At 31.9% G+C, this 27,998-nt stretch overlaps 1 protein-coding gene across 1 annotated transcript; it reads left to right on the forward strand.

Annotated features, from left to right (window-relative positions):
- Nucleotides 1–27,995, forward strand: LOC126770479 (serine-rich adhesin for platelets). The gene is made up of 5 exons (XM_050489869.1): nt 1–141; nt 21,768–21,896; nt 21,986–22,164; nt 22,245–27,263; nt 27,430–27,995. The coding sequence occupies exons 2-5, from the start codon at nt 21,815–21,817 to the stop codon at nt 27,700–27,702; spliced, it is 5,553 nt and encodes a 1,850-aa protein (XP_050345826.1). The 5' UTR covers nt 1–141; nt 21,768–21,814; the 3' UTR covers nt 27,703–27,995.
- Nucleotides 27,996–27,998: the final 3 nt, after the last annotated feature.

The following is a 27,998-nucleotide window of genomic DNA, read 5'->3' on the forward strand; positions in this document are numbered from 1 at the left end:
ACTTCTGCGTATTGGATTCTATTTAAAAAATATATTCGAATTAAAAAAGTTTTGTAACATAAAGTTATTATATTTTATCAATTTAAATGAAATAGATTTTATGTAATTAATTGTTGAAGTGAAAAGTGGGATTTTGTGAAGGTAAGTTTGTCCCTTATTATTTTAATAGTCAAATATTAATGTTCCAGTTTAATTTTTTTACTATAAATATCCGAGTTTTTATCCTAGTTATTTTCTGTACACTATACTTTGTTAATGGTGCGTATTTTAAAAATAGTTAATACAAATAAATTTACCGTGAAAATGAATAAGTAACTTTATGAACTATATTAAAATAAACATATAAATATTATGTACACTATGGTATATAGTATATAAATACCGTGACAGATTTTTTTATCGACTATTGGGGAGGTATAGAATTCTGATAATAATCGATGCGCAAGCGTTATGTTAATTGCCGCAGCGCCTGCGCCTGGAGCTTGTTACTGAGATAAAGCGATTGTTAACAAGTTAGAGTCGCATTTTCATTACGAATAACATTTTCATTGCCGTTTATTCACATCCCAGTTTCGTGTTAGTTGGTTAAGTAATATATATTTAAATATTATTTTAATAAAAAAAGACGGAAAAAACGGTCTGTATAACTTGAATTTAAGCTTGATAAAATAAAAAAACATGCCATTTATGAATTGCAAAGTGATCTTTTGAATAATTTAGTAATTGTTGGTAACTAATTGATTAATAATGGTTACTCGTAATATTACCCTTCTTAATGTTTTTTTTTAATTTTATATTTTCAAAATAGTTTGAGCTAAAATATTAAGTTAATTTTTAATCCCACGTATTTTATTTCTTTGTTACGCCGGGTAATTAAATGATAGGTAAAAAGTATCAACAAAAAGTAATGAGATCATAAATATAAAACAATTATATTACCTACATCCTCCTTTTGATTTCATTTAAAGGCAAAAATAAGAAGTTAATCGCATTTAAAATTACATTAAAATTTGAGTTTAGGTAAAAAATCTGTGCGACCATTTGAGTAATGAATTCCAAAGGATTTTTTTTGTAATTTCTATGTTTTTTTTTAATTTCGCAATTCATAGAGTTATCTACAATGGGTTTATGGTATTCTTTTTTTAAATTTCATAGATTTTATTTTTTAAGGTCTGTAGTTATATATTATTAAGTCTGACACGGATAACGATTACGTTATGACGTTTGCGGTTAAATGTCTTTGTATACTTATAATAATATGGTCATTGACTTTAGAATATGCCTTCATTTTCGAAGAGTCGATCTGAATATTACAATAATAGGTTTTGTTTTTGCGTATAGCTTATTTTGTATCTTATCTTTTGTGTTATAGCTATAATTACAATGAGATGCTAGATTTCAGTGGTAATCGAACTCGTCGATCATATCTATTAATTTCAATTCATGACTGTATGATGTACTTTTTTAAAATACTTATGTAGCTAAATCATATCATTAAATCAGGAACAAATGAAGTTTTATTTTAATACCATTAAAATATTTTGTTCGTTATTCGTTAATACAAAAATTTGAAATAAGAATTTGAAAAAAAACTTAAATCAAGATTAAGCTTAAATCTCCTTTGATCAAGGATAAAACCTTCTTAATTACAATTACCAAAAGAAAAATCTTGGTTTAAGTATCTACTTTATAATATGTATTATATGTTGTATATTTTTATAGTCTATTGACAACTAATAATAAGACGTAATACGCCAAGGTATACTCCTAGATGAATTCTATTAACGTTATTTGTAACGTTAACAATAACGTTAATAACTGAAACTACAATATAAACATATAATTATTAATATATTTTACTTGTGGTAGGGCTTTGTGCAAGCTCGTCTGGGTAGGTATCACCCACTCATCAGATATTCTACCGCAAAACAGCAATACTTGATATTGTTGTGTTCCGGTTTGAAGGGTGAGTGAGCCAGTGTAATTACAGGCACAAGGGACATAAAGTCTTAGTTCCCAAGGTTGGTGGCGCATTGGATATGTAAGCGATGGTTGACATTTCTTACAATGCCAATGTCTAAGAGCGTTGGTGACCACTTACCATCAGGTGGCCCATATGCTCGTCCGCCTTCCTATTCTATAAAATATATATATATATATATAAGTACCTAAAGCACATTTACGTAGTAAGAGAAACCCATTCCTTTTTAGAATTATATAAAATTGAATTGAGGTCTTTGGACATGCGAAAGATGCCATCTTTAAGCAAAAAAGTAACTTTTTATAGCATCTTAAGTGTAGAGTGTATTATATATAATCATATAAAGAAATATTAAAATATTACCAGTATGTTTAGGTTTCTCATAGCTACCACGAATATTGTACTCAGTTTATTTGTTATTTTAAATATATATTTATTATTACGTGCATAAAAACTAAAATAAAAACATCTTTATATTATATATCATTACATTCTTCAGAAACTAAACTTCCGATTTTGATGAAATATTTGTTTAGATAAGATTGAATCCGGTAGATTGCGCTGCGTTCAGGTTCCCGGATTTCTTTTAAATAAGTAAAATTAAATTCTTTTATTTGCACCCGTACGAAGTCGAAACTCGATTATTATATAATTTTCCATTATATATAAAAACGAATAACAATACAAAATTCTTTATTGTTTACATTAAATGTCAATTAAATAGTTTCTTAGAATAACTTAATCCAGAATCGAGATAGTGTACCAACAGAAGCATTTCTAATTAAAATTTAAACGTGGTTTTATTTTAATTATCCGTTACATACCATTCCTTTTTAAAAGTAAACGATCCATTAGAACTTTATTTACATAAAGATCAACGCAAGATTACATTTTAGTATCAGCTTTACCTATAAATGTTGTTTAGTTTAGTTACTGTGTCTTCTTCTTTCGAATTTAAAATCAATGATGACGGAAAGAGACAAATCAATCATCAAGTTATCAGTCACTAAAAATCCGCTAAACGACCTTTATAAGTAAGACCGTATCAGTTTTAACAAGAGGAAAGTGGTAATCGTAACTGAAATTGATTTCTAGTAAATAGATTTTATTGTTCGATTTTGTTAAGTTATTTATTTGTTTATTATGAATTATGGTAGATACAAAGTACGCTATAATATAATTTTATGCTAAAAAGTGTAACAGTAACAGCCTGTTAATGTCCCACTGCTGGGCTAAGGCCTCCTCTCCCTTTTGAGGAGAAGGTTTTGGAGCTTATTTCACCACGCTGCTCCAATGCAGATTGGTAGAATACACATGTGGCATAATTTTAATTAAATTAGACACATGCAGGTTTCCTCACGATGTTTTCCTTCACCGTCAAGCACGAGATGAATTATAAACATAAATTAAGCACATGAAAATTCAGTGGTGCTTGCCCGGGTTTGAACCCGCGATCATCGGTTAAGATTCACGCGTTCTAACCACTAGGCCGTCTCGGCTTTTCTAAAAAGTGGTGCACTGCATAATATGTATAACATTTAATTAGTTATAAATGTTACCAGTGTAGTTGTTACATGTGGTTCGTAAAAAATGGATAAATTATTCTATCCTGGAAAGAGTCCGGGCATAAATTGAACATATACAGTAAATGTGTTACGCATTTGTTACTCTAGTTATTATTAATGATAAAGTTAATTTTATTATTTAATAAAAAGTTTATCTACGGAATTAAATAGGTAATAAAACGTTTGAGAGAAATATATATGATGTCTCTCTCAATAGTAGGCAGATGATTACGGACAGGATGGATTTTAAATTTTTAAATATATTGAAGGATAAATCCACCAATCACGTGATTGGTTAAGATCATGATGAACGTCATATAACGACACGCGATCATTTGGATTATAAATATATATAAAGTATCAAAAATATTATTTTTGTAATTCGGAATGTATCAAGACTGCGTGACAAGTTAGTGTAAGATTAAAACGCACCGATAACATCTCGGGTTCTCATCATCAGCGATATTTTATTGCGTTAAGAAACGTAACAAAAATAAAAGATTAAATTAATAAATCCTTATGTATTAAAACAAATCAGTAGCGATTTAGATGATATAAATACATTTTTATATTAGTATTATTATACGGAATTTAAAAACGCACAGAATATTATAATAATTTATTAAAATATTAGATCGGGTAGATAAACTTTTACTTGAGGAGCGTTTTTAATATGAAATAGTCCTTTATCATTGTTAAGATATATGAAAATTAATATATGAATTTAATATATGAAAACGGTGCAAGACTTAGTCTTATGATATCAAAATTAAATCTATGTATAAATTAGATTAATATTAACCCGCTTGCCTTGTAAACGTAACTCTATGAATGATGAACTCTATGAACTCTAATTTTATGAAGCTGGAGAGTCTGTTTTCGTTGGTTCGTTTTGCTTTAGATAACTTAGCATGTTAGATGCAGTCTATATAACACACTACGACCTATTGGGGCGAAGCAGTAACCTGTATCGCGAGTACAACTCAAAGCAGCTGGTTAAAAAATAAAAACAAATGATATTATCTCAAAAAGTACCAACTTATATAAATTTTATAAGAAGTCGGCACGCAACTTTTTTCTTAACCGTAACGTAACGACTGCAGGTCTAGCTACAGCTCTTCATTTGGACTTTTTTATTCAACTGTGGCTATTTTTAATGTAGCTCTCCGTAAATTGGAGTGTGTAATAAAAGGTATAAGATAAATATTATAGGGCGTCGTCAACGTTGAATACCGACAAACCAGTTCGATTCCCAGTTATCAAGATGCATTGAACTTCAATATACGGTACTGTCGTGAACAATCGTTGAAAATGAAGAGTGAACATGACCTATATGGTATGAATAGTTGAAACAAGTCCGTTATTTACTTGTTTGGCATAGCGTTCTTGATCAATAATTATGCCTATCAAATGAAACCTAGATGCCTATGTATTTATAAATAGGCAAAGAGAAAACAGTTCAGTACCTTTTCCACTCTTGTTTGTTGACCGCGTTATCGGTAAAAAATGTTCTCTCTTTTTTTAACAATGATTATAGTCGAGTTTCGAACACTGGGCGAACATTAGTATGATTAAATGATATATTATTGACATTAAAATTATTTTGATATGGCAACGATTCGCGGTTAATTTGACTATGTAGACGATTAATGTACCACCCAACGCTATTTTATTTAATGTTACACCAGATAAGCTAATTGAATAAAAACAAAATCACAATAAGATTTTTTTAACAGTTTGCGGTTTTCTTAATGTATCGAGTAGCATCTTAAAAAAAACAGTTTCGGATTTCTTTTTTTGTTGTTGTAAAATTCATCATCGTAATTATATCAGAGAAAATATATATTGTCATAATATTGAACTCACAAATCACGCGATCAGTGGGGGCCTGCAAATCGTTAACAAAAGCTTATAAATTTATTTTCAAAGCGAATATCACTCATTATTCAAAATTATTTGAATCAAAACATATTTTTCATTCTAATTATAATTAATTACTTGCATCATTACACCTGTAATTTTCATTCACACTAACAGTTACGGCTACATTTTATTACAGCTTGTCTATCTGTATCTATGTTCTGTTTTACTAGTTATTATACGAAAGCAAAAACGCTACTAAAATCTTATTTCAGAAGATTGTGGAATATTTTTAAATGTTGTCATCAATTACTTTCAAGATTTTAAGCACACCAAGACATTTTGCATAGTGTCACGCCCAAACGACATTAATTTTAGAAATGCTTATACGAATATTACAAAAAATTTAATAAATGTGGAGGATTAATATAACGGTAAATTAATACATTCAATTGAAGTTCAATGCCTACATTTGATGTATAAATTAATGTGATATCCATGTATTTGCCTGAGGTCCGTAAGTATTTGGCATATTTGGCAGCCAAGCCAAGTAGGCTCGATCCAAGTTCAATGCCAAGAATCCGCTATTTCTTCTCAAATGACATCAATATGGTTATTATTCTTAACACGTAGCAAAGCCACAGATTCCGTTCACAAACTGTAAGTACACAAAACGGGAGATACAGTGCATGAGGTCGTAGGAATAATAGTTGTAAAGGCTTTAGATTGAGTTGTACCTCGCGATGCGATGGTTAAACTAGTTTTTTTTTTTTTAGATTCTAGTGACTGCTCTGTTGTTTAACTCTGTAATAAGTTTTTACGATTATTACTCATAATGAAACCTTTATAATTGTGAGCAAATTAACATGACGTGGTATTTTTAAAAATAAATATGTTTTAGGTATAGACATAATACGAGATGGATTCATGACCTTCATTCGACAGATATAGTCAAATAAATGACTAGCTTAATCAATTGTTATCCGATAATTCTCGGTATCATATACACTATCATAGTAATATGCAGACACAGCAAGGACTTTCTGTTATTCCGAATATAGTGAGAATACTTTCCTAAAAAAGGGACAGTAAGAAAATTCAACTCATCTTTCTTATGCGTCACTTATTTTGAGTTATAATATCTTTCTTCGACGTTCTTAAAAACTCATAAAACATACATAAAATTGGAAAGTTAGCAATAAATTATTAAGCTCGTTGTCCAATATTAGCTTGTATAATCAGAGCATTCTCCGACGTATAACATTTTGAGTGCCCAAACAAATCATGAACCCCGTCGCGTCCACATAAATAGGCATTTCGCACGCCCACCGCAGGTTCACTGAACTCTGACTTTAATCCCGAAATTATAATTATAAGATTGTTATCGTTAACGTGTACTAAATAAGGATGTTTTGTCTCATGCGAAAAATTGAGGCTTTTTTGTCTTCTCCTAATTAGGCAGTTAAATAACAATCGACACCGCCTTGTTGGTCGTATGTATGGAATGCTATCTGTTTTTGCTTTATAATTCATACAAGCAAGTAACACTTACTAAAAATTTACGAAACTATTTTGATACAAATTGTTTTAATACAAAGTTAAAAGCCGTTTTAACCTAGCGGATAGAATACGCGTATATAATTCGAAGATCCTGGGTTTAAATACGAGCAACCGCCACTGGATTTTCATGTGTTGTAGCACATTGTGCTTCTAATTTATCTCGTGCTCGGTGGTGGGGGAAACATCGTTTCGGATGAAACTTTGCCACGTGTAAAACAAGACATACTAAAAAGCAGCGTGGTGGAATTAGTTCCAAACCGTCTCAGGGGAAAGAAAGCCTTTGCGCCGTATGAGTGAGATATTTATAGGCTGCAACTGTACTTCAGTCAAGTTAGGTTTTGTAAAAAATTTATTATATGCGAATATGCAAAGACTTACTATAAACATAATCTTGTATTAAAAAACATTTTATTTTATAGTCTCAGTAAATCCGGCACTGTGAAAAGAAATTATTTTTTTTTCTTCAAATAGTTGGAAAATCCAACTTAAAATAATATTTCCATTTGTTCATTGATTTGAAATGTATTTACATATATGTATATCGACTTATTTGTAACCCCCTATTTCATTTAAATACGTAACTGTAATGTTAAACTGCTTTGGGCAAATAATAAAGTGAAATTATTTATTACATTGTAACCGTTTAGTTTTATTAGCTCTTAAATTTAATATTATAAGAGATTTAGTAATAAAAATGTATTTCACAAACGTCTTCTAAAATAATAACATTATAAAAGTCGAAAATGAGCTTTTAGCACATATTAACATCCCGTTTTGATTATAATTCATGGCTACACAAATAATAATATTCAGGTAAATATAATGAAATACAAATTACAAAAAAATACATGTCTTAATAATCTAATTGCTTAATATTGCTAGAAGAAGATTGTTAAGCAGTTTTTTTGTCTCGTCTTATTGTTCATTTTGCAGAGTAAATTAGAAGTGCCTCCTTTAAATATTAAGCCAACCACAAAGCTTTTTACTACCATTTCGTTCGGCCATTACTATTTTCAATTTTGATCCGTCTATATTTAATGTATTATTACCTCAATGAGTCTTTAGTTTCGTATACCTTATGAGGTATACGAAACTAAAGTAAAATATTATGATACTTTCGATATATTTAATAAAAAATATTATAGATAAATCTAATCAAAGTCAATAAGATCATCCCATAGACCATTAAAACTTTTTAACTAGTTAAACATTTGCCTAACATTGTGTTAGATCCTTAACAAAAATACGTAATTCTTATGTCGATAAATAACTGTTCTCGAAAAATAAATAGGAAATAGTATACGGAGAAAAAATTGTTATAATCGATTGTCTATTAATAAACTATCATTAAGTCAGATAACGGGACACGATGTTCATTGATTGAAACATAAAAATTAATATGAAATTTCTGACTGTAATTAAGTTCCGTTTTAAATGGCTGTCATTTAAAAATAGTTTGATATTAAAAAAAAATTGCTTCTCATTTACAGCATATATCAATGTTTAATTAAAAGATAAAGAAATTAAATGATAATGAACAGAATGCTTAAAAGTTTATGTGAAAATTAAATTTTTTGATTTGATGTTCCTTTTTATGAGGGATAAGTGACAGGAACATAATAATGGAGCTTCAATTAAATGCAGTAAACTCATAACACGACATAAAAATACACGAATTCGAAGGAAATTTCATATACAGTTTTACGACGTACATCTGAGATCGTAATTTTCATATTAAATGCATTTTTTCATAAACCAAATCCGATTAAGCGCTTAGAGAATTGTATAATATTTAAAACGAGGTGTTATATATACTCGTAAACGTACATATAGATTTTATTGTATGTAAATAAAATCTATATTTTTTATGAGAACTACATTTCTTGAGCATTAAGGCAGAACATCTTAATTTGGTCAAAAAATATCTGTTATCGCGGGGATTTTTAAAAAGTATATATTTTTTATCAAATTGACTTTGGAATTTAAGCCATAGCTGCGCCTTATTATAGTATACAAAGTAGAGCTGACCTCTGAGGCCAAAACCACAAGCTGCAGTATGTATAAATACAATATCAACTGATTAAGATATATTATAAAGTAACGTAACTATAAACGTCCTACGCCTGGACAAGAGCGAAGTCGAAAGCTCACAGCTTACTTACTAATTGCTTGAGGGTTGGTACCAGTATTTGTAACGGGATTTATTCGCACCCATAAAATCTTATTCACTGTGATTTAATTCATCGTCGAGCATAACATGAGTCATACTTCAATACAAAATGAATAAGCACTGAGTAATAATTTGTAATGATTTCCCTCATTCGAACCAGTGACCTTTAGTTAAACGGTTCTATCCACTGCGCCATTCATGATCACGTATATTATTGGGTTTCTTGATAATAAAAATGCAGATCATGACATAACGCCTGGCATTGACCTACTCGTAGATTGTATTTATTACAATTGGACCATTAAATTTTAACAATGAGAAAGTTAAAAGTATAAGGTTTTAGAATCACCGGAAGATCGCGATATATATCTCTTGCCCTGGACCGTAACGTTGCTAAACTAGATTGATCTAGAATGTTTCAGCATTTTAGCATGAGATTGAATGGATACGATATTATAATTATCACCTAGTTACTTGATTAGCGTATTCCTGTTACACTATTGTTTAAACAGTCCTAAAACAGTATTTGTATTTAAATCGACTGTTAGTTAAGTGCTAATTTGTAACGTTAGTATACGCTTGTATGTTTGCAGATTAAAATTTTGACAATCAACAGAATGGAAACGGGTGACGATTTGAAAACATTATTATGCTTGAAACAGTAAGGTGATTGACCTTTCGAATTGTAATAAGCAAAAATATCGCATATTAAAATTTTTACAGTAACTAAGCTTTGAAATAAGTAATTTTAAATTTAAATTAAAAAAAAAACTTTATTTTATGAAATATTTCTTTTATAATGATATGATCGTTACCATACATAAATATTATGAAATAGGCATGTGCCGCCTATATAATGCTAGTGGAACTTGAAGATTTGGTTTCGAAACTAAAAAAATTAATATGAATGAAGGAAAATAATATTTTTGATAGTGAAGAAACGTTAACAAGTAAAATATATAAAATTACTGGTGGTAGAGCTTTGTGCAAGCTCGTCTGGGTAGGTACCACCCACTCATCAGATATTCTACCGCAAAACAGCAGTACTTGGTATTGTTGTGTTCCGGTTTGAAGGGTGAGTGACCAGTGTAATTACAGGTACAAGGGTCATACTCTTAGTTCCCAAGGTTGGTGGCGCAGTGGTGATGTAATTGATGGTTAACATTTCTTACAATGTCAATGTCTATGGGCGTTGGTGACCACTTACCATCAGGTGGCCTAAATGCTCGTCCGCCTTCTTATTCTATAAAAAATAAAAAAATATTGCTTTGTTATTATTTCCTTTACCTTACGAATGGACATTTTTATTACAATTAACATTATCTTAGCTAAAATTTCCCAGTAAAAAGAACCATTTAAATAGGTTCCCAATCGGCGAAAATGTCAAGTAATATAAACTTCCAGTTGACTAACGTCTGCACTCTTTAGGGTGCATATTTTTCTACAAATTCAAATAGAACGGTCATCCACGTATCACTTATATAATCAAAAAGACTCGTCAGACATAAAAACTGAAACAAAGCGGTAATAAGGTAAGCACTAATACACAAAAGAAGTTTAAAGCTCGTCACAAAAATATAAACAAGAATTGATGCTGTTTACACACCAAGCAAAACTGTTGATAAAACGTTCAACGGGCTTTAATATTAGTAACTTTCACTGTTTGTGGTTATCCCGCAATATATTATCCATATGACGATCGTCATATTTTTTTACATATAATTAAAATTTCGTTGAAATCACTATTATTAGAGAATTAATCAAATGTATCCATGTTTCTTGCTGGATGATTTAAAAGTAAAGTGGGTATGTTATATTTAATTGGTATTTGGCTTTTAACCGTTATTTGATTGAACCGTATACATTGCACATACATAGAGAAATAATTTTCAAAGTCATAATTAAGTAAGTGAACGATAAGTAGAAATGCAAATAGGAAATATTCATAATATTATTCTAAAATGCTAAGTGGACGGCTATACGCGTTGGCGGTAGAGGAATGAAATAAAAAGTATTTGCTTTGCATGTGGTAATAGCCTCTTTATATTTTTACACTTTATGCAGACATAGCAATCATTTATTTGTTTATTTATGAGATATTAAAATTGCATATGTATGAAAGAAAATATAACCGGAGTAATTTTAGTACATTTTTATTTTGTAAATCTTTTAAACGTCATATAATACAGTCACTTTTATAAGACATTATCGATTTGAGATTTATTAAAGCGTTTTTATTATTGTGAGACATATAAAGGTGCGTCACCGATATTATATTACATCCACACTATATTTAGGTTATAAACATCTTTATAAAATAATTTAAGTAATTGTGACGATTCTAATTAAGGAATGAAATAATTGAATGTTTTATAGTATATTTTTTATTTTTATTGCATGATCATCACTTATTATTTGTTGATTTTACCGTATACGGCACAAAGATTTAATAAATAAATAATATAACTCAAACTATCATTATTTTTATTCATATCTATCTGTCCGTTTGTTCGAGCTAATTTTAAAAATCGGTAAAACCTTTAAATATAATAATTATATTTGACGAGCCGGTTGGCGTGGTTGGTCGATACTTGCCTTTCACGCCGATGGTTGTGGGTTCGATTCCCACCCAGGACAGACATTTTTGTGCATGAACATGTCTGTTTGTCCTGAGTCTGGGTGTAATTATCTATACAAATATGTATTTACAAAATAAAAGTAGTATATGTGGTATATCGGTTGTCTGGTTTCCATAGTACAAGCTCTGCTTAATTTAGGATCGGAGGCCGTGTGTGAGTAATGACCCAGGATATTTATTTATTTATTTATATGGAGTACTCAAAGTTTAGTCTTTATTTCATAAATTTGACAGTCTATTGACAGTTGTAATAACTTATAGTTTAGGTATATATTTTTTCCCACGAGTAAAGCCGCAGAGGCCAGGTAGTGTATAAAATATCAGTGACTCGAACAATAGGTTTTTTCCTTATGTTTTAAATAATGTCACTAAGCTAATTTTTTTCACACTCGGTCATTGTACGCTGTCGTATAACGGCTTACATAAAAAAAAAAATACCGTCTAGAAATCGAAATTATGCTTAAGCATTAATTCATACCTAAATGTGATTAGTAAACATTATGAAGTCATCGTGTAATGATTGACACGTTGCATGAAAATCGTGATCAGACGGGAAAATTACGGTATCCTGGTATCGTATACAGGCATGCGAGGTCAAGGTACGATGGATGAATTAGTAGGCAGAAAACCTGTAGGTAATAATAGGCTTTGGATTCAGATTTAAAGTAAAAAGTAGCTAAAATCTTTCTTATCGAGTTGTCACTTTGGAATAGTTATATATATTTGATGGAAGGGTTTTCACTTATGTTTGAATATCAATCCCGACAATTCTGATAAACAGGTCACCTTTAAACTTTTTTTAATATCTTGTGTCGACTGTATCGAACAATACATCTTGATATAAATTGACTGCCGCATCGGCTTCGACGTTTGGAAAACTTTGAACGAGAGTGTATGACATTAAACATCTAGCCATCTAAGCCAAGGTGATCGTTTACCGGGCATGCATTATGAGTATACTCTCGCACGTTGCTGAGACCTGTATTTTCGCTGGAAAACACATTTACGTATTTCCCCCACATTAGGGGTATGATGACGGTACGCCGGCGCTTAAGGCGCTGGAATACCCACTAAAAAGCCAGCGGTACTCATTTCCGTCTTGTTGGGGGACGTCACGAGATCGCTTGCGCATACTATTGTGCCGTCCCGACGGTTGGCCTGCCTCTGCGAGCCTTCAAATCCTAAGGGGTTCTCGGGGTACAGAGACCTCTTAGCCCCGGCGACACATACGGCGGGAGGAGAAGATGCGCATCGCGCCGACGTCTTCTCCCCGATCTTCTTCGGCGAGCGGGTCAGCGGAGGCACTCTTCTCACGCTCTCCTTCCGCGGCCTCCTTCTACGACATGACATTTTTGCAGAAACGTTGCTGAGACCTGAACGTCGTATGCTAAGCTCAAGATATGTATGAATTAACACTTTCCACACATGCTGTCTTCGGATGTCATCCGGATAAAATCCTGATAGGCAAACGAGATAAAGTTTAAGGAAGTTCAGTTGGCATTGTCACTTAGTTAATGGGGAATAATTATGTTGGCTAGAGCTTAGAGCGTATGCACCGTATGAACACTCCCGTCTACTATGACGATTTTTTTCAGTAGACTCGCTGACTGGAGGAAAAGCCTTGATGTCTTTAAGTTACCATATGCAATTTAAATTGGGTCTCAAATTATGAATAGAATATGATGTGAAACCGTAATCTTTGATTGTGGTTTTGAATTAATTCCCCGTGGTTTATCCATTTAACTATCTAAGTTACTTTGAGGTGATTATTATAAGTACACATTATTACAAAATTCAAGAACTTCTGACTACATACCCTTGTATAATTATATGTTAAATTGTCCGAAGTTTTGGTAGTTTTATCCCTTTGCATGCATACTTAAGTACTCGATATGAACGAATCGTATCAGAATAAAAGATTTGATGGTTTTCAATGTCCAAACAATTATAAACTACTGTAAAAAAATGAATTATCATATGGTACCACTTTTTGTTCATATTTATCTTAATTAAAATTACCAGGAAGATGATTTTATAGGTGTCATTATTTCGGCTTCCTTGCACACATTTTTTTAAAAACACAAAAAGTTATATACATTGCTAAAACAGATATAAATGTAGATTATGTAAACTATATACCTACTCATGTTTTGCTCATGTAATCACCATGTTATATTTATAAAATGTATAGCATGTACGAATATATGGAATATGACCAAATAATTCAAATTTTTACACAATATTATTTTTTATACATTATACTCATAAATATTAAATACCCATGTAAAAATACTGATGATAAATTGTACGTCATTCGTTTTAAACCAAGTAAACAAATAATTAAAACAAACGATAGCAAATAATACTACATTATTGCATTTATCTTTAACGAGTTAAAATTGTTGCTTATTACATTATTAGAAAATATAAAACTATGATGATGTTGTTTGTTTGTTTCTAAAACCTACAATATTATTCCCAATAACTTATTATAATTGTCATCCGGTATACCAAGCAATCAGATCATTCATTAGCATTCTTAACCTGTTCATGTATGCAATTAGTTCATTCTAGGTACATATTTTAATGACAAAATGATGTCAGTGATGAAAACCGGTGGAAAAATATTGTGTATAATTAAAATATTTTCCTTCATAGAATTAAAAATGGCGTGCTTGTGAACGTTTAGTTATTCTTGTATATCTTGGTTACAATTATTGATACCAAAACCAAAGAATTTTCTTCTGAATACTAGTTACATAATAAATCGTTTTATTATAGATACAGGCAACTAACTATACGACTTTTAAAGTAAAATATATGGGTGTTTTCATACGGTTATCAACAAAGGACAGAGTGATTTATACACGTAATGTATGTACGATGTGTAAGGTTTAGGTGTATAATTCATTATGGTCTTGTGTAAATTGACTGAAATATGACGATGATCGCTTAAGATGTCGGAACAATTATGTCGATTAGGAGCTTTACGGGCGTGTACCGCGTAAACCAATAGTTTATCCTTTTTTTAACGCTGTAAAAAGGCGTTACGCGTTTCCTCCACGGGAACAGTGGGGGCGTATGTGGGGCTCGCCGGTGTCCAAGGTGCCGAGTGCGCCCCGAACGTCGGAATACCCACTAAAAACCAGCGGTACCCTTTCCGTCTCAACGAGGAGCCCCACGGGATCACTTTCGCATGCTACCGTGACGGAACCAATAGTCTACCCGCGCAAAGCCGGAACGTAATATAATATTTATGGATCGTAACAAAAGTTGTATAAAATAGGTTTAACAATATATACACGTAATTATATTATAATTATAATTTAGAATTCGATAGATTAATATATAAAGAACATATTAAATTAATTGTAATAAATATTACGAAGAGTGAAATTTATATATGCGTGCTTATAATGAGTAGGATATTATCCAATTACTTCACGAATGCTAAACATTTACAAACAAGTAGCCTTGGCCGTGAACGTGTAAGCATGAGCAATGCACAATTATGTGCGATGATTGCTTCCATTCCATGTCATTAAGATATCTGTATAAAACATAATTCGTTTAAACGGAAAGCTTTAATGGTATAATATATTTTTTATCCTATTGTATTCATTCAATCGGACCTTGTGTCGGAGCACTGTAGCGTGATAGACTACCACCGTGTTTCCATGTAAGAAAGATTACGATACAACTATTAATTCAGACGATACAATAAAATACCTCTATTATTATCTATTACTTTTATAAACTAAATTATTTACAGGAATAATTATTTAACGGCTTAGTATGTTCAATCATTTACTACAAAGAAGCTTTAAAAATGCACAAATAAATATTTCAAATAGCTACTGATATACAAATCCTAACCACGTGGAACGGTGGTAAGAATGCTAGAAACATTTCCCTTTTGAACCGCAATTCCTATCCTGTGGGCAAAAAATGAACCAACCCTCCCGTCACCAATAATGTCCTCCAGACCGATTTCAGCCACGGCGGCCAATCTCAAGAGAGATTAGCCAACTCCGTAGGAGATATTATAGTGCACAAATGTGTGCGCAAACACAGGTGCACTCTCTATTTATGGTACTATCATAATCCGATGGGACAGCATTCCGACACGACCGGAAAGAGTTAAGGCGCAGGACCAACGGTTTTACGTGCTTTCCGAGGCACGGGAGTGTACACACTTCCAACTTCCAGACTCCGGGCTGCTACTGAGAATTTTCTGACAGAAGAGCCCAATAAATTTTTATTGGCCCGACCTGGGAATTGAACCCAGAACCTCCGGGTTTTCGGCCTTACATCAAGCCACTACACCAATGAGGCAGTCAACCACCAATACCGGTAATAAAACGCTGTGTTCTATTTTTAATGTAAGTTTTTGCACTATTGCTTCAAAGTCGAAGCGTCTCAACTACGATTGAATTTATTCAAGTAAAGTTAGAAATAAAATATTATAAACATATAAAAGCAGGGTAATATAATATTATATCCATTTAAATATAGATTTTGAGATACTCCGGACTCCGTACGTATAATTAAGGATCAGACCGAGTTATATATTTTTAAATGAAACATATCCACATGGTGCATCTTAAGGCGCGCTTTGTTTTTCTTTTAAATATTATCATCTTCGCAATTACTGATTACTCTTACGACGTTTAAACATTTTATATTTTTTATATACATTAAATGTGTTACTAGTATTACATTTAATGTGATACTTATTTTTTATTTTAAAACACTACGAATGAAATTGATATGGGTTGTGGGACCACCTTGAAGCAATACTGAATCCAACACAAAAAGAATTATCAAAATCGGTTCATAAACAAAAATGTTATACCCGAACATGTATAAGAACAAAGAACGTACAGACGAATTGTGAATCTCCTCCAAAATATAAAGAAAGTGAGGATATATTACTATTTTTGCAAAATTTAAATATAAGCCTTTAAGCTATGTCTAGTTGCATTGTATTTTATAAAATCATGTACATCCTCCATAACTCTATATAATATACGGCTCTGTTATAATAGATACAATTATAGTTATTTCCAGAAAAAAACCAAGGCTTCCCAAAAAAAATGTATCAACAATTTTATTACCTATTACACTTAATATGTCATTTATTTTTCTATAATATATCTACGTACATATTCGTTTATTAATCATGATCATCATCGGATAAATAGGTTTGTAAGGCCAAACGACACTGAATATTTTCTTCATGATAATGCATTGCGACTACAAATTCGTACGGAAAAAACGGGTATTTTTATAATATAGCCGTAAAGTCAATTTTATTGATGTGTTTATTATTATTATTTATTATTATACATGGTCGTCCGATACAAAAAAAAATCATAAAAGATATTTCTAAGAAACTGGTCCACACTTTTGGTGACCCAAGAGCTGGCGCTTATTTAGCCCAAAGGCTGAGTCTAGCGGTGCAGAGAGGCAATAGTGCCAGCGTTTTGGGTACAATGCCACAGGATAATCTATTAGACGGCGTGGTTTTGCTTTAAATTTGTAATGTGTATTTTGTTCTTTTTATTTTAATTTTGTAATTTATAAAAATGTCTGTACATAAATTTTATTTATGTGTTAAAAAAAATAACTATATTATTTTTCGCAACTTATAACTAAATTATATTATTTATATAAATAGTATCATACAGCATTTTTTTAACATTAGCCGTAGTTCCTTCTAAGATGAGAATAATAAATAAAAATTTGTAATATTTTTGCTGCAGAATGCCGTTTGTTGTTTAACATTGGTCAATAAACGTATACTACTATCATCAATGTTACACTCCCGCCTTTATTTACTGACGAGCAAGGATAATATTGTGTTATCCATTCCAGTTATTTCATGTAACCTGTATCTCCTCAATCAGAGTCTAACCACAAGAATGCAGTTCTCACCACCGCTGCTGGAAAGGGAATCTTCTCGAACCTGTTTCACCTGCACCCTTCAACGAGTCGCAATAAAGTGTGGCTTTCGACTTATGCAATTTTACTCTCGAGAGGCCTTGAATATCTTAAACGAGCCCATACGTCACTTTAAGCTATAAATAAAAACCGCGCTTGATTTTTATTTTCTTTTAAAAGGGAGCGTGCTAAATATAAATGTAAATATGTTTTTCTTTAATATAAGATATTTTTTGTTGATAATTAGCTCATTTAGTTTATTTTATTATTATTAAGCCGGTTAATGACAGATTAGAAAAAATATATATGCATAAAAAAAATATGTACCGTTATCATAAGTATTATTCTGATAGATTTTATATTAAGGCGGATGAATCATACATTTTTTTTTGGATTAATTAATAGACATCAAATTGATTTTTGATAAATACCAGCAATATTTAAATAATTTGATGATTAATCATATCTAATTTGTGTTTTCATTAGAAAACTATTTATGATTTAAAAAAATCCGTTATCTCTATGATTCGTGTCGTAGTTCACAATTAAAGTGGACATAAATATTAAAAATTGGAAGGAAAAATATGAATACCGTTTTGTTTTCGTAATTGTTTATATTTTATCATTTTCTTTGAGGATATGTTAGTTGTCCCGCTGTGAGATTAATTTGGGATATTACAGAATTGGTGATCATGTTTCTTTGAGATGTGTATATATTTTACTATTGTATAGAAGCGTTATAAGTGGATGATAAAATACGGAAATAAATTTACTTTGTGAATTATTATAGCACAGAAGTATGAATAGCATTAGATTTTAAGGTAAATTTAATACTAACAAAGTAATATTATAATATGCATTTACAATACTAAAACTCGATTGGAATTTTAGTTTGTTATATGAAATAACTTGTTATCGCCCGCGGTTTTGCCTGCGTGTTAGTTTGCCAAGGCAGTTCAGTATAAAAAAGTAGCATATGACCTTCCTTGAGGTTCAGACTAGCTTCATACCAAACTTTATTAAACTCTATTCAGTCGTTTAGCCGTGAAAACGTAAATGATTACTTTCTCATTTATAATATTAGTATACATTGTTTCAAAATGAATTATATTATTGAAACAGATAAAAAATAAATATTTTTTAACTTTTATCAGTGCGCACACGAGATGGAACTTTGTATATTCTGTCGATGTGTCTGTATAGTTTTAGCTTATACCCTAATTAAATTGCTCATGGGGAGCTCTGATTTTTAGGGTATAGTCAAAAATTTTAGCTTCATAGAAAGTGATCATGCAGAGGAAGTCAGAGTACGAGCTCCTCTACAACAATAATTATAATATACAAGACATACAACTTGAGTATTAAGAGAAAAAAGTGGTTTTATCAAAATTTATTGGCTGGATACCTGTATTTAAGTTAACTTATTTTAATTTTTTTGTCATAGTTTCTGAGTCGGTTGAAATAATTAAATGGTCGTAAAATTATATTACGTTCACGGTGTGAACAAGCGTGCGAGTATAGTATAAAATTTAAATACAGAGAGTAATTAGTTTTACACGCTAGGACGCTTTGGGGAACAATGCGTAGTTAACAAAAAAATGGCACCGTCCCGGCCTGTTCCTTCACTGTTTTTTATAACATCAACCAGTAATTATTCGAGGCAATGAACTAGGTGCGTTGATTTGCTCTTATAAAGACTGGCTGGTTATTCACATGTGACCTTTAGAATAATATCCGAGGAATTACTGCGAATGCGATAAGTGAAGATCCCTTGATGTTAACGACTCTTAAAGCAATTTTTCTTAAGTTTTGTGATAATTATAGACATAGTCGAATTCTAAAATGCAATTACCAAAAATACAATAGCGTGTGTGGTCAAAATTTGTGCACATCTATATTCAATCCATACTATTTTTGATGTTCACGTATTAGTATATAGATTAAAAATACATATTTATATATTACGTAATTACAAAATATTGCAGATAATGTACATCAGACAAAAATCAAAGCTGCGATGTTTTCAAAGATATCACGATGTATGCATGTATATGATCGATGATTCAGAGGAAATGATTACTTTAATCACGTTTTGCAATTAAAATGCAACGAAATATGACAGCTGTCGTTTTAAACATGCTATTTTTGTTTAAGCAGATATTATTTATACAAACCAGTGAAGGTTAAAGTAGTTTTTTTTTTCCTATTATTTTATGGCATGTAACTTCGCTAGTTGAGTGCAATGAGTTCTGCCAATGTTTCGTGTCATCGGAGATTGATCGGTTCCAAGATTTGAATGAGTTGTTATTGATAGAAATAGTAGTAGTGTTTATCTAAATCAACATGATAAATACAATATAATCAAATATTATTAATTATTGAAATATATACAAAGAACAAATAAATAATACAAAATAAACAGAATGATTACAATTATGTTTCATATATAATATAATACTTATGTCAGTATTTCATGTTTCTATACTGTAAACAATTTATCTCATGAAAGTCACGATATAGTTATACTTACTACAATTTCATTAATATCGGCGTTTATTTGATGGATCGAGTTATGAATATATTAGTTGGTAATTCAGGGCAGGGACGTTTGAACTTTGAACAAATTATTAAGTAATTTTATCCATACAAAATAAATTAATATTGCTTGCTATAAACTCGAGTAGCCAAACGATATATCAAGCAATATGATTTGCATAGCTCGTTCGTAGTTCTTGTCTTGTATTCATTTTTATAAAAAAAATATTTCTTTCCAGCTTGCTAGACTCTATATATATTTTACTTTACTTTTTTACTTTTTATTTTACTTTTATCGTAAAATATCTATATTACTATTATTACATTTTTTTATTTTTAAAAGTAAAATGATAGCCTATAATTGTCTCTGTCTGATCAAATTCTATCCTCTTAAGGATAAGTTTGGAGCTTATTGCACAACGTTTGTCCAATGCGGATTAGTGGCAGATTTTCATTTTATTTTTTATATTCATATAAGCAGGTCTCCTCACGATCTTTTCATTCATCGACGAGCAAGAGACGAATTCCGAAAAGTGTCCGGATTGGATCCCGAAGCTTCGGTTAAGATTCATTTATTCTTGGGTGGTGGTGTTGATAATAACTAAATGATTATTAAAATAGTTTTATTATAACAAATTGTGTTGATTCAACGATGATATAATATTGTTAAATTAAAAATACCATTATTATTATCATGATAACGCCCCGCTAATGATTCATTGTGTTTTGCATGTGTAAAAAACTTTAACTCAAAATGTAAATTATACACGTTGCTATGCTCTGTATACTAATTCAATTAAAATGTAATGAAACATAATCGTTCTACTGACTTAAATACAATTCAATTGCAATTAAATAACCAATCATGAGCATGTGGAATGGAAGCAGTTTTGCCCCATGAATAAGGCATTCATGGGGCAAAACTGCTTCCGTATATCTCAGCGACAAATAAACCTGCCAAGATGTTATTGTTTGAGTTAATACCGTCACTTCGATACGTACTGGTATTCTTTCTAATTTTATTATTTTACCTGGTTTATATGATAAGCAGTCCTCACTTTAAGACTTGGAATGATAGTAGCTGAAAATGGATGTTGTATGTTGTGCGTATTCTGCGATAATCAAGGCAAAGCCAACTCTTTGAGTGGAAACTTGAGAACATATAATTGCACTCGCATAATTTTTTTTATAGTTATTTATTGGCATTAAATTATTGAATATATATTATAAAAAATACGAATGAATGTAATTATATGAGTGCCATTATTCTATTTCTTAACGATTCTTTAATTATTTATTCATTAATATTATTAGTAAGAATCGAATATTTCTGTTATTTCATGTTAAATCAATAATATAATGCTAATAATATCACGTGATACTTTTTAGTGTATATAATAATATACAATATATACTTCTATATTTACAATATATAAGTTTAATTAAAAATACACTGACAAAAGTAGATTATTCATACTTCATAAGAAATTATTTAAAACTTTTTTTTATTTTTAGTTAAACGGAATGTCGAATTTGCAATAACTACACACAACCTCATTAAAATGAATAAATCTATGGAAGGATTTTGTTCAACTATAATAGTGCTCTTGGCGCTTATCGAAGCAATAAAATCGAATACAAATGGTACGTCATTGATAAGTGCAGTACAAAAATTTACATTTAATTAATAAATTACTTTATTTGATGTCTATATTTATTTATTCATTTTACAGAAACTATTAGCGCAGAGGAACGCACAGGACGTGTCAATGGACGTATAGTGAAACTTTATTCAGGAGCAAAACCTAATCCAGTTTTATGTTTAGAAGAGGGCTTTAAAGCTGACCCAGTCGATTGCACTGTCTTCTATCGATGCACAAAATCTTTTAAAGAAAAATATACTGTTTTTAAAGTACATATATAATTAGATTCAAGATAGATACTACTATTGTTTATTCCTAACATTAACAATTATGTTATTATATTTTCCAGTTTCAATGTGGGCCAGGCACAGTATACGATCCAGAAACTGAAGTATGTAATCACCCGAGTAATACAAAACGATCTGAATGTGGTGGCCTTAATCCACCGGTAATGCAAGAAGACGAAAACGAAATACAGGAGAATCAAGAACTGCCGTCACCTATAAATACAACATTACCCGTTTATACAACTCATATAGAATCAAGAAACGTCACAACATCAAGCCCTATAATTACTACACAGAAAATAGATGAATATATAGATTATAAGCCAATTACAACAGTCTATTATCCATCATTAACAACAACTGAACGAGAATATTTAGACAATTCTAATGATTTATTGACATATCCATGGACAAACACCAAAAATAAAACTCAACATGTAGCGGTGCCTTTTACAACTGTTTCCCCAAATCATGAGAAAAGTTTTCCGTGCACTTCAGATGGATTTATTGGTGACAGTGAAAATTGTAGAAAGTTTTATAGGTGTGTGAGTGATTCACGTGGAGGTTTTTTACGATATGAGTTTATGTGTAGTGAATCAACAATATGGGATGACAATATACAGAGCTGTAATCATGCCTGGGCTGTACGGAATAAGCGATGTGGTAGAGGTGATTTTGAGACTAAAAAAGACACTGCTAATAGCGTTCAAAGTTTTAGTGTACCAAATCAACAAAAGGAAAATAATTTTGAATTGACTGTAAATAAACAGCATATTTATGACAACAATGATGTATTTGACGGAAATAACATTCAATTTGGTAATAAATTAAATAATGATAAACAAAATAAAATTAAACAAAATGTTAACACATTCACAGGTTCTGTAAACCAAGAAGAACCCAAGAAAAAGTTACAAGATAAAATTAATAACAAATATAATGAGCCAGAAACTACCTCTACATCTGGTCAGAACGAGGTCATTAATGAAATAAGTCACTATTCTACTTCGTCAGATGCTTCAAACATTATCCAAGAAAACTCTACAACTATTGATACCGGAGAAAATCAATGTACACAAAGTGGTTTTATGGCTGATACAGTTGATTGTCAGAAGTTTTATAGATGTGTTGATAATGGAAAAGGAAGTTTTACAAAATATGAATTTACATGTAGTCAAGAAACGGTATGGGATAGTAAATTGGAAGCGTGTAATCATGTATGGGCTGTTAAAGATGGTGGTAAATGTAGTGGAAAGTTATCAGCTGGTAATTCTAATACTGAAGTTGCTACAAAAACACCAACAACTGCTAGTACTACTAGTGCTATTGAAGAGGAAAATGATTTTGGCTATGTAAGTCAATCGAACCAACAACATGAACAAACTACTACTTCGACAATTCTCACTACTATATCCTTACTTTCAACAACTGATATTTCAAAAGTAATAAGTACAGAATGCACATCAACTGGATTTTTCGGAGATGTAAATGATTGTCAGAAATTTTATAGATGTGTCGATAATGATAAAGGGTCATTTACAAAGTATGATTACGAATGTGGGCAAGGAAGTTTATGGGATCAAAACATAGAAGCATGTAACCATGCTTGGGCTGTTAAGTCATGTAATCAAAGTACAATAACGAATACAACGCAAGTAACAAACGGTTATGATACTAGTACAACCACAACTGTATCATATATTCAACCCACTGTAGATAAACATAATGAAAATGACAATTCAGATTCTGGTTATAATCATCAGCAAATTGTAACAACCACTTTAAGTCCGGCCGATAAAGAGTTATTAATAACTACAATAAAAAATCCGCAGATTCAAATTTGTCAATCCAGTGGTTTTATGGGCGATGCTAACGATTGTAAAAAATTCTATAGGTGCGTGGATAATGGGGACGGCAGTTTTACTAGGTATGAGTTCTCATGTGGTGATGGTACTGTGTGGGATTCTGAAATAGAAGCTTGTAATCACGCTTGGGCAGTTAAACAATGCGGAGGAAATATTGAACTAAAGGAAGAAGTTACCTCTCCTGTTACGGACTATGATTTAAACAATGGTTACTCGACTCAAAATTACAACAATAATGACAATTTAAGTACTGCTCAACATTCAAGCATGGATTCACAAACAACAACTAAGCAAACAATGTTAATGAGCAATTATAGTGAATGTGAAACAAATGGATTTATGGGTAATAAACTAGATTGCAAAAAATTTTATAGGTGTGTCGATAACGGTAATGGAAAATATACTAAATATGAATTTTCATGTGGTGACGGTACTGTATGGGATCCAAAAATACAAGCCTGTAACCATGCGTGGGCAGTAGAAGAATGTGGTAGCAGTATGCCTACACCGACGACACATAATATTAACGACGTTTCTGTAAGGCCTAGTGCTGATACTACATATGAAAATGCAAATGGTTATAGCTCTTCAACTCAAAGCACTACAAAGTTAGATAGCATGATGTCTGTTACAACTGTGAGCAGTTCAACATCAATGACAACAGTTATCAATAGTGAAAATGAGTGTCAATCCAGTGGATTTATGGGAGATAAAAATAATTGCAAGAAATTTTATAGATGTGTTGATAATGGCGATGGAGGGTTCACTCGACATGAATTTTTATGTGGTCAAGGTACAGCATGGGATCCCACAATTGAAGCCTGTAATCATGAAAAAGCGGTACAAAATTGTGGTGAGAGTTCAGAAAGCCAATTCGAAGGGACTACATCTTCTGCCCAAACTCAAATGTCAACAACAACGTCATCTTCAACTCATTTAGTATCGCAAACGCAACAACCTCAGACGCCAGTGTATTCCTCCACTTTATCTACAACTTCCTTTATGGACGTTAACTCAGTGTCTTCGGAAGATAATGAATGTACATCAGAAGGGTTCTTCGCTAATCAGAATAACTGCAAGCAATTCTACCGTTGTGTTAATAATGGCAAAGGTGGTTACACTAAATATGAATTTTCTTGTGGCGATGGTACGATATGGGTTCAAGAAATACAATCATGTGATCATGATACAGATGCAGTAAATTGTAGTTCTTTATCAAGCGTAGCTACTACAGAAAAACATGAAATAAATAGTTCAACTGAGGAGAATGAGCAAGTTTCAGAAACTCAATCAAATGTCAGCACAACAAAATCAACTACATCATCAACAATCGAATATACAAAGCCAATAACCGAAAATACCAAACCAATAAACCAAAATGGTTGTACCCAAGAAGGTTATTATGGAAATACTGACGATTGTAAGCAGTTTTATAGATGCGTCGGTAACGATAAGGGTGATTTTACAAAGTATGACTATACTTGTGGGGATGGTACTATTTGGGATCAAGACATAACAGCATGTAATCATCCTCAAGACGTAACAAATCCTTCATGTAAATCTGACCACGAAACTCCGTCGACAACAATAAGCAGTAGTCCGCACTACACAAGTGAAAGTAATGTTAAACCGGTAACTACTTCTTCAGTTCCTTTAACCTCAAGTGTTTCTCCTTCAAGTAGTATTGAAACAAATTCGACCTGTTCTGATAATTGTGAGAACTCTAATAGTGCAAATATTACTTGTACGAAAGCTGGTTTTTACGCTGATCCAAGCGATTGTAAGAAATTTTACAGATGTGTTGATTGGGATAGTAACGGAGAAAAGTTTTCAATATTTCACTTTGAATGTGGCGAAGGCACTATTTGGGACCCGTCTGTCGAAACATGTAATCATATAGATTCTGTTTATCCACCTCGTAATTGTAATGGCACCTTACCACAAAATGAAAATATGACTGAATCATCTTCAACAACGGAAAAAATGACAACGACAACTAATAAAGATGAAACGTCTAGTAGTGAATCTACTACACAGGAATCAACAACACAATATACATCAACAACACAACAACCAACGACAACACAGCAACCGTCGACAACACAGCAACCGTCGACAACACAGCAACCGTCGACAACACAGCAACCGTCGACAACACAGCAACCGTCGACAACACAGCAACCGTCGACAACACAGCAACCGTCGACAACACAGCAACAATCGACAACACAGCAACCATCGACAACACAGCAATCATCGACAACACAGCAATCATCGACAACACAGCAACCATCGACAACACAGCAATCATCGACAACACAGCAATCATCGACAACACAGCAACCGTCTACAACACAGCAACCATCGACAACACAGCAACCGTCCACAACACAGCAACCATCGACAACACAGCAACCGTCCACAACACAGCAACCAGCGACGACACAGCAACCATCAACGACAGAGCAACCATCGACGACACAGCAACCATCGACGACACAGCAACCATCGACGACAGAGCAACCATCGATAACACAGGAACCATCGACAACACAGCAACCATCGACAACAGAGCAATCATCGACAACACAGCAACCATCGACAACAGAGCAATCATCGACAACAGAGCAATCATCGACAACACAGCAACCATCGACGACACAGCAACCATCAACAACAGAGTCATCGACCACTGAAACATCTACCACTATAACATCAACAAGTGGGTCTGATCAAACAACTTCTCAAACAAGTCAGGAACCAACTACAAAATCGACCACGGACCCAACCACAGAAACAACAGTTTCGGAATCTACTACTTTATCAACAACAACAGGATCTACTGAACAAAATACTTCACAAACAGAAGCTCAAAGTTCAACAACAGAAGCGTCGACTACAGAAAATCCATCCCAATCTAGTACAGAATCTAACACATCAAATCAAAATTGTCCTGAAACTGACGAAGATCAATATTTATTCGTATGTCCGACTTCCTTTAAGCGACATCCGAAATATTGTAATTTGTTTTATCAATGCACTGAAGATAATAACACCCATGAAATGAAAGTAGCTACATTTAATTGTCCAAATAATACGATTTATGATGAGTCTAAAGTTCAGTGTGTAGAAGAAAGTCAAAGTGACAATAAATGCAACGGGAAAATTGCTCGAAAACACAGAGTGAAACGATTGGGAATTGCGGATAGTGGGCCGGTAATATTTTGATAGTTAAGCCTTCTAACATTTGAATATAGTGATATCATCACTTTTAATTTATTCCTTAATTGGACGTTATTTTTCACTACTAAGTACTTACTTTGTAAATATTTGCTACTTCAATCATATTTTTTTATACTTAACTCAATATTGTTGCTTGCAGATCGTCGTTTCAAAGGAAAGTATGGTATGCCCAAGAGTCGGACATTTCCCTTTTGAAAAACATGAAGAATGCTCAGCCGCTTTATTAAAATGTGAATTGACAAAATCTGGAAAATTACGAGGATACGTCTATAAATGTCCAGAAGGTTTCGTTTATTGGGCAATAAGTAGAAAATGCGAGCCATTAAGAAAACTAAGAGAATGTAAAAAACCTTCTAACGTATGGAATAAACGATACGATATACCTGTAGAAAAATATAATGTTGCCACTTAATGTTTTAACAGTGGGAATTCGTGCAATACTAAAAAGCAGTTGTGCTGTAATTACGTCTTATAAAGTAGATATTGAAACAACATATCATTGTTGTTATATAGTTAATAATGTATAAATATCAATTAATTCTAGTCTCATTCTTATTCTTTTTATAAAACTAATCAATTATTTTCATTAAACTGCTGCCATATACATTCATGAAGAATTGCAACTTGTGAACAAAATATTGTAGAATTACATTATTTTGATCACGACTGATTAGCATAAGAAATAAAATAAATAATTTATTTTATGGA

The sequence above is a fragment of the Nymphalis io genome, chromosome 9 (genome assembly GCF_905147045.1).
Source record: "Nymphalis io chromosome 9, ilAglIoxx1.1, whole genome shotgun sequence".
In the NCBI taxonomy this organism is placed as follows: Eukaryota; Metazoa; Arthropoda; class Insecta; order Lepidoptera; family Nymphalidae; genus Nymphalis; species Nymphalis io.

Excerpts from the sequence above, each read along its gene's own strand:
- LOC126770479 (XM_050489869.1), top strand. The coding sequence starts at position 21,815 with ATGAATAAATCTATGGAAGGATTTTGTTCAACTATAATAGTGCTCTTG. Across the intron at positions 22,165-22,244 it reads AAAAATATACTGTTTTTAAA|TTTCAATGTGGGCCAGGCAC; the intron begins GTACATATATAA and ends TATATTTTCCAG. Across the intron at positions 27,264-27,429 it reads GAATTGCGGATAGTGGGCCG|ATCGTCGTTTCAAAGGAAAG; the intron begins GTAATATTTTGA and ends TGTTGCTTGCAG.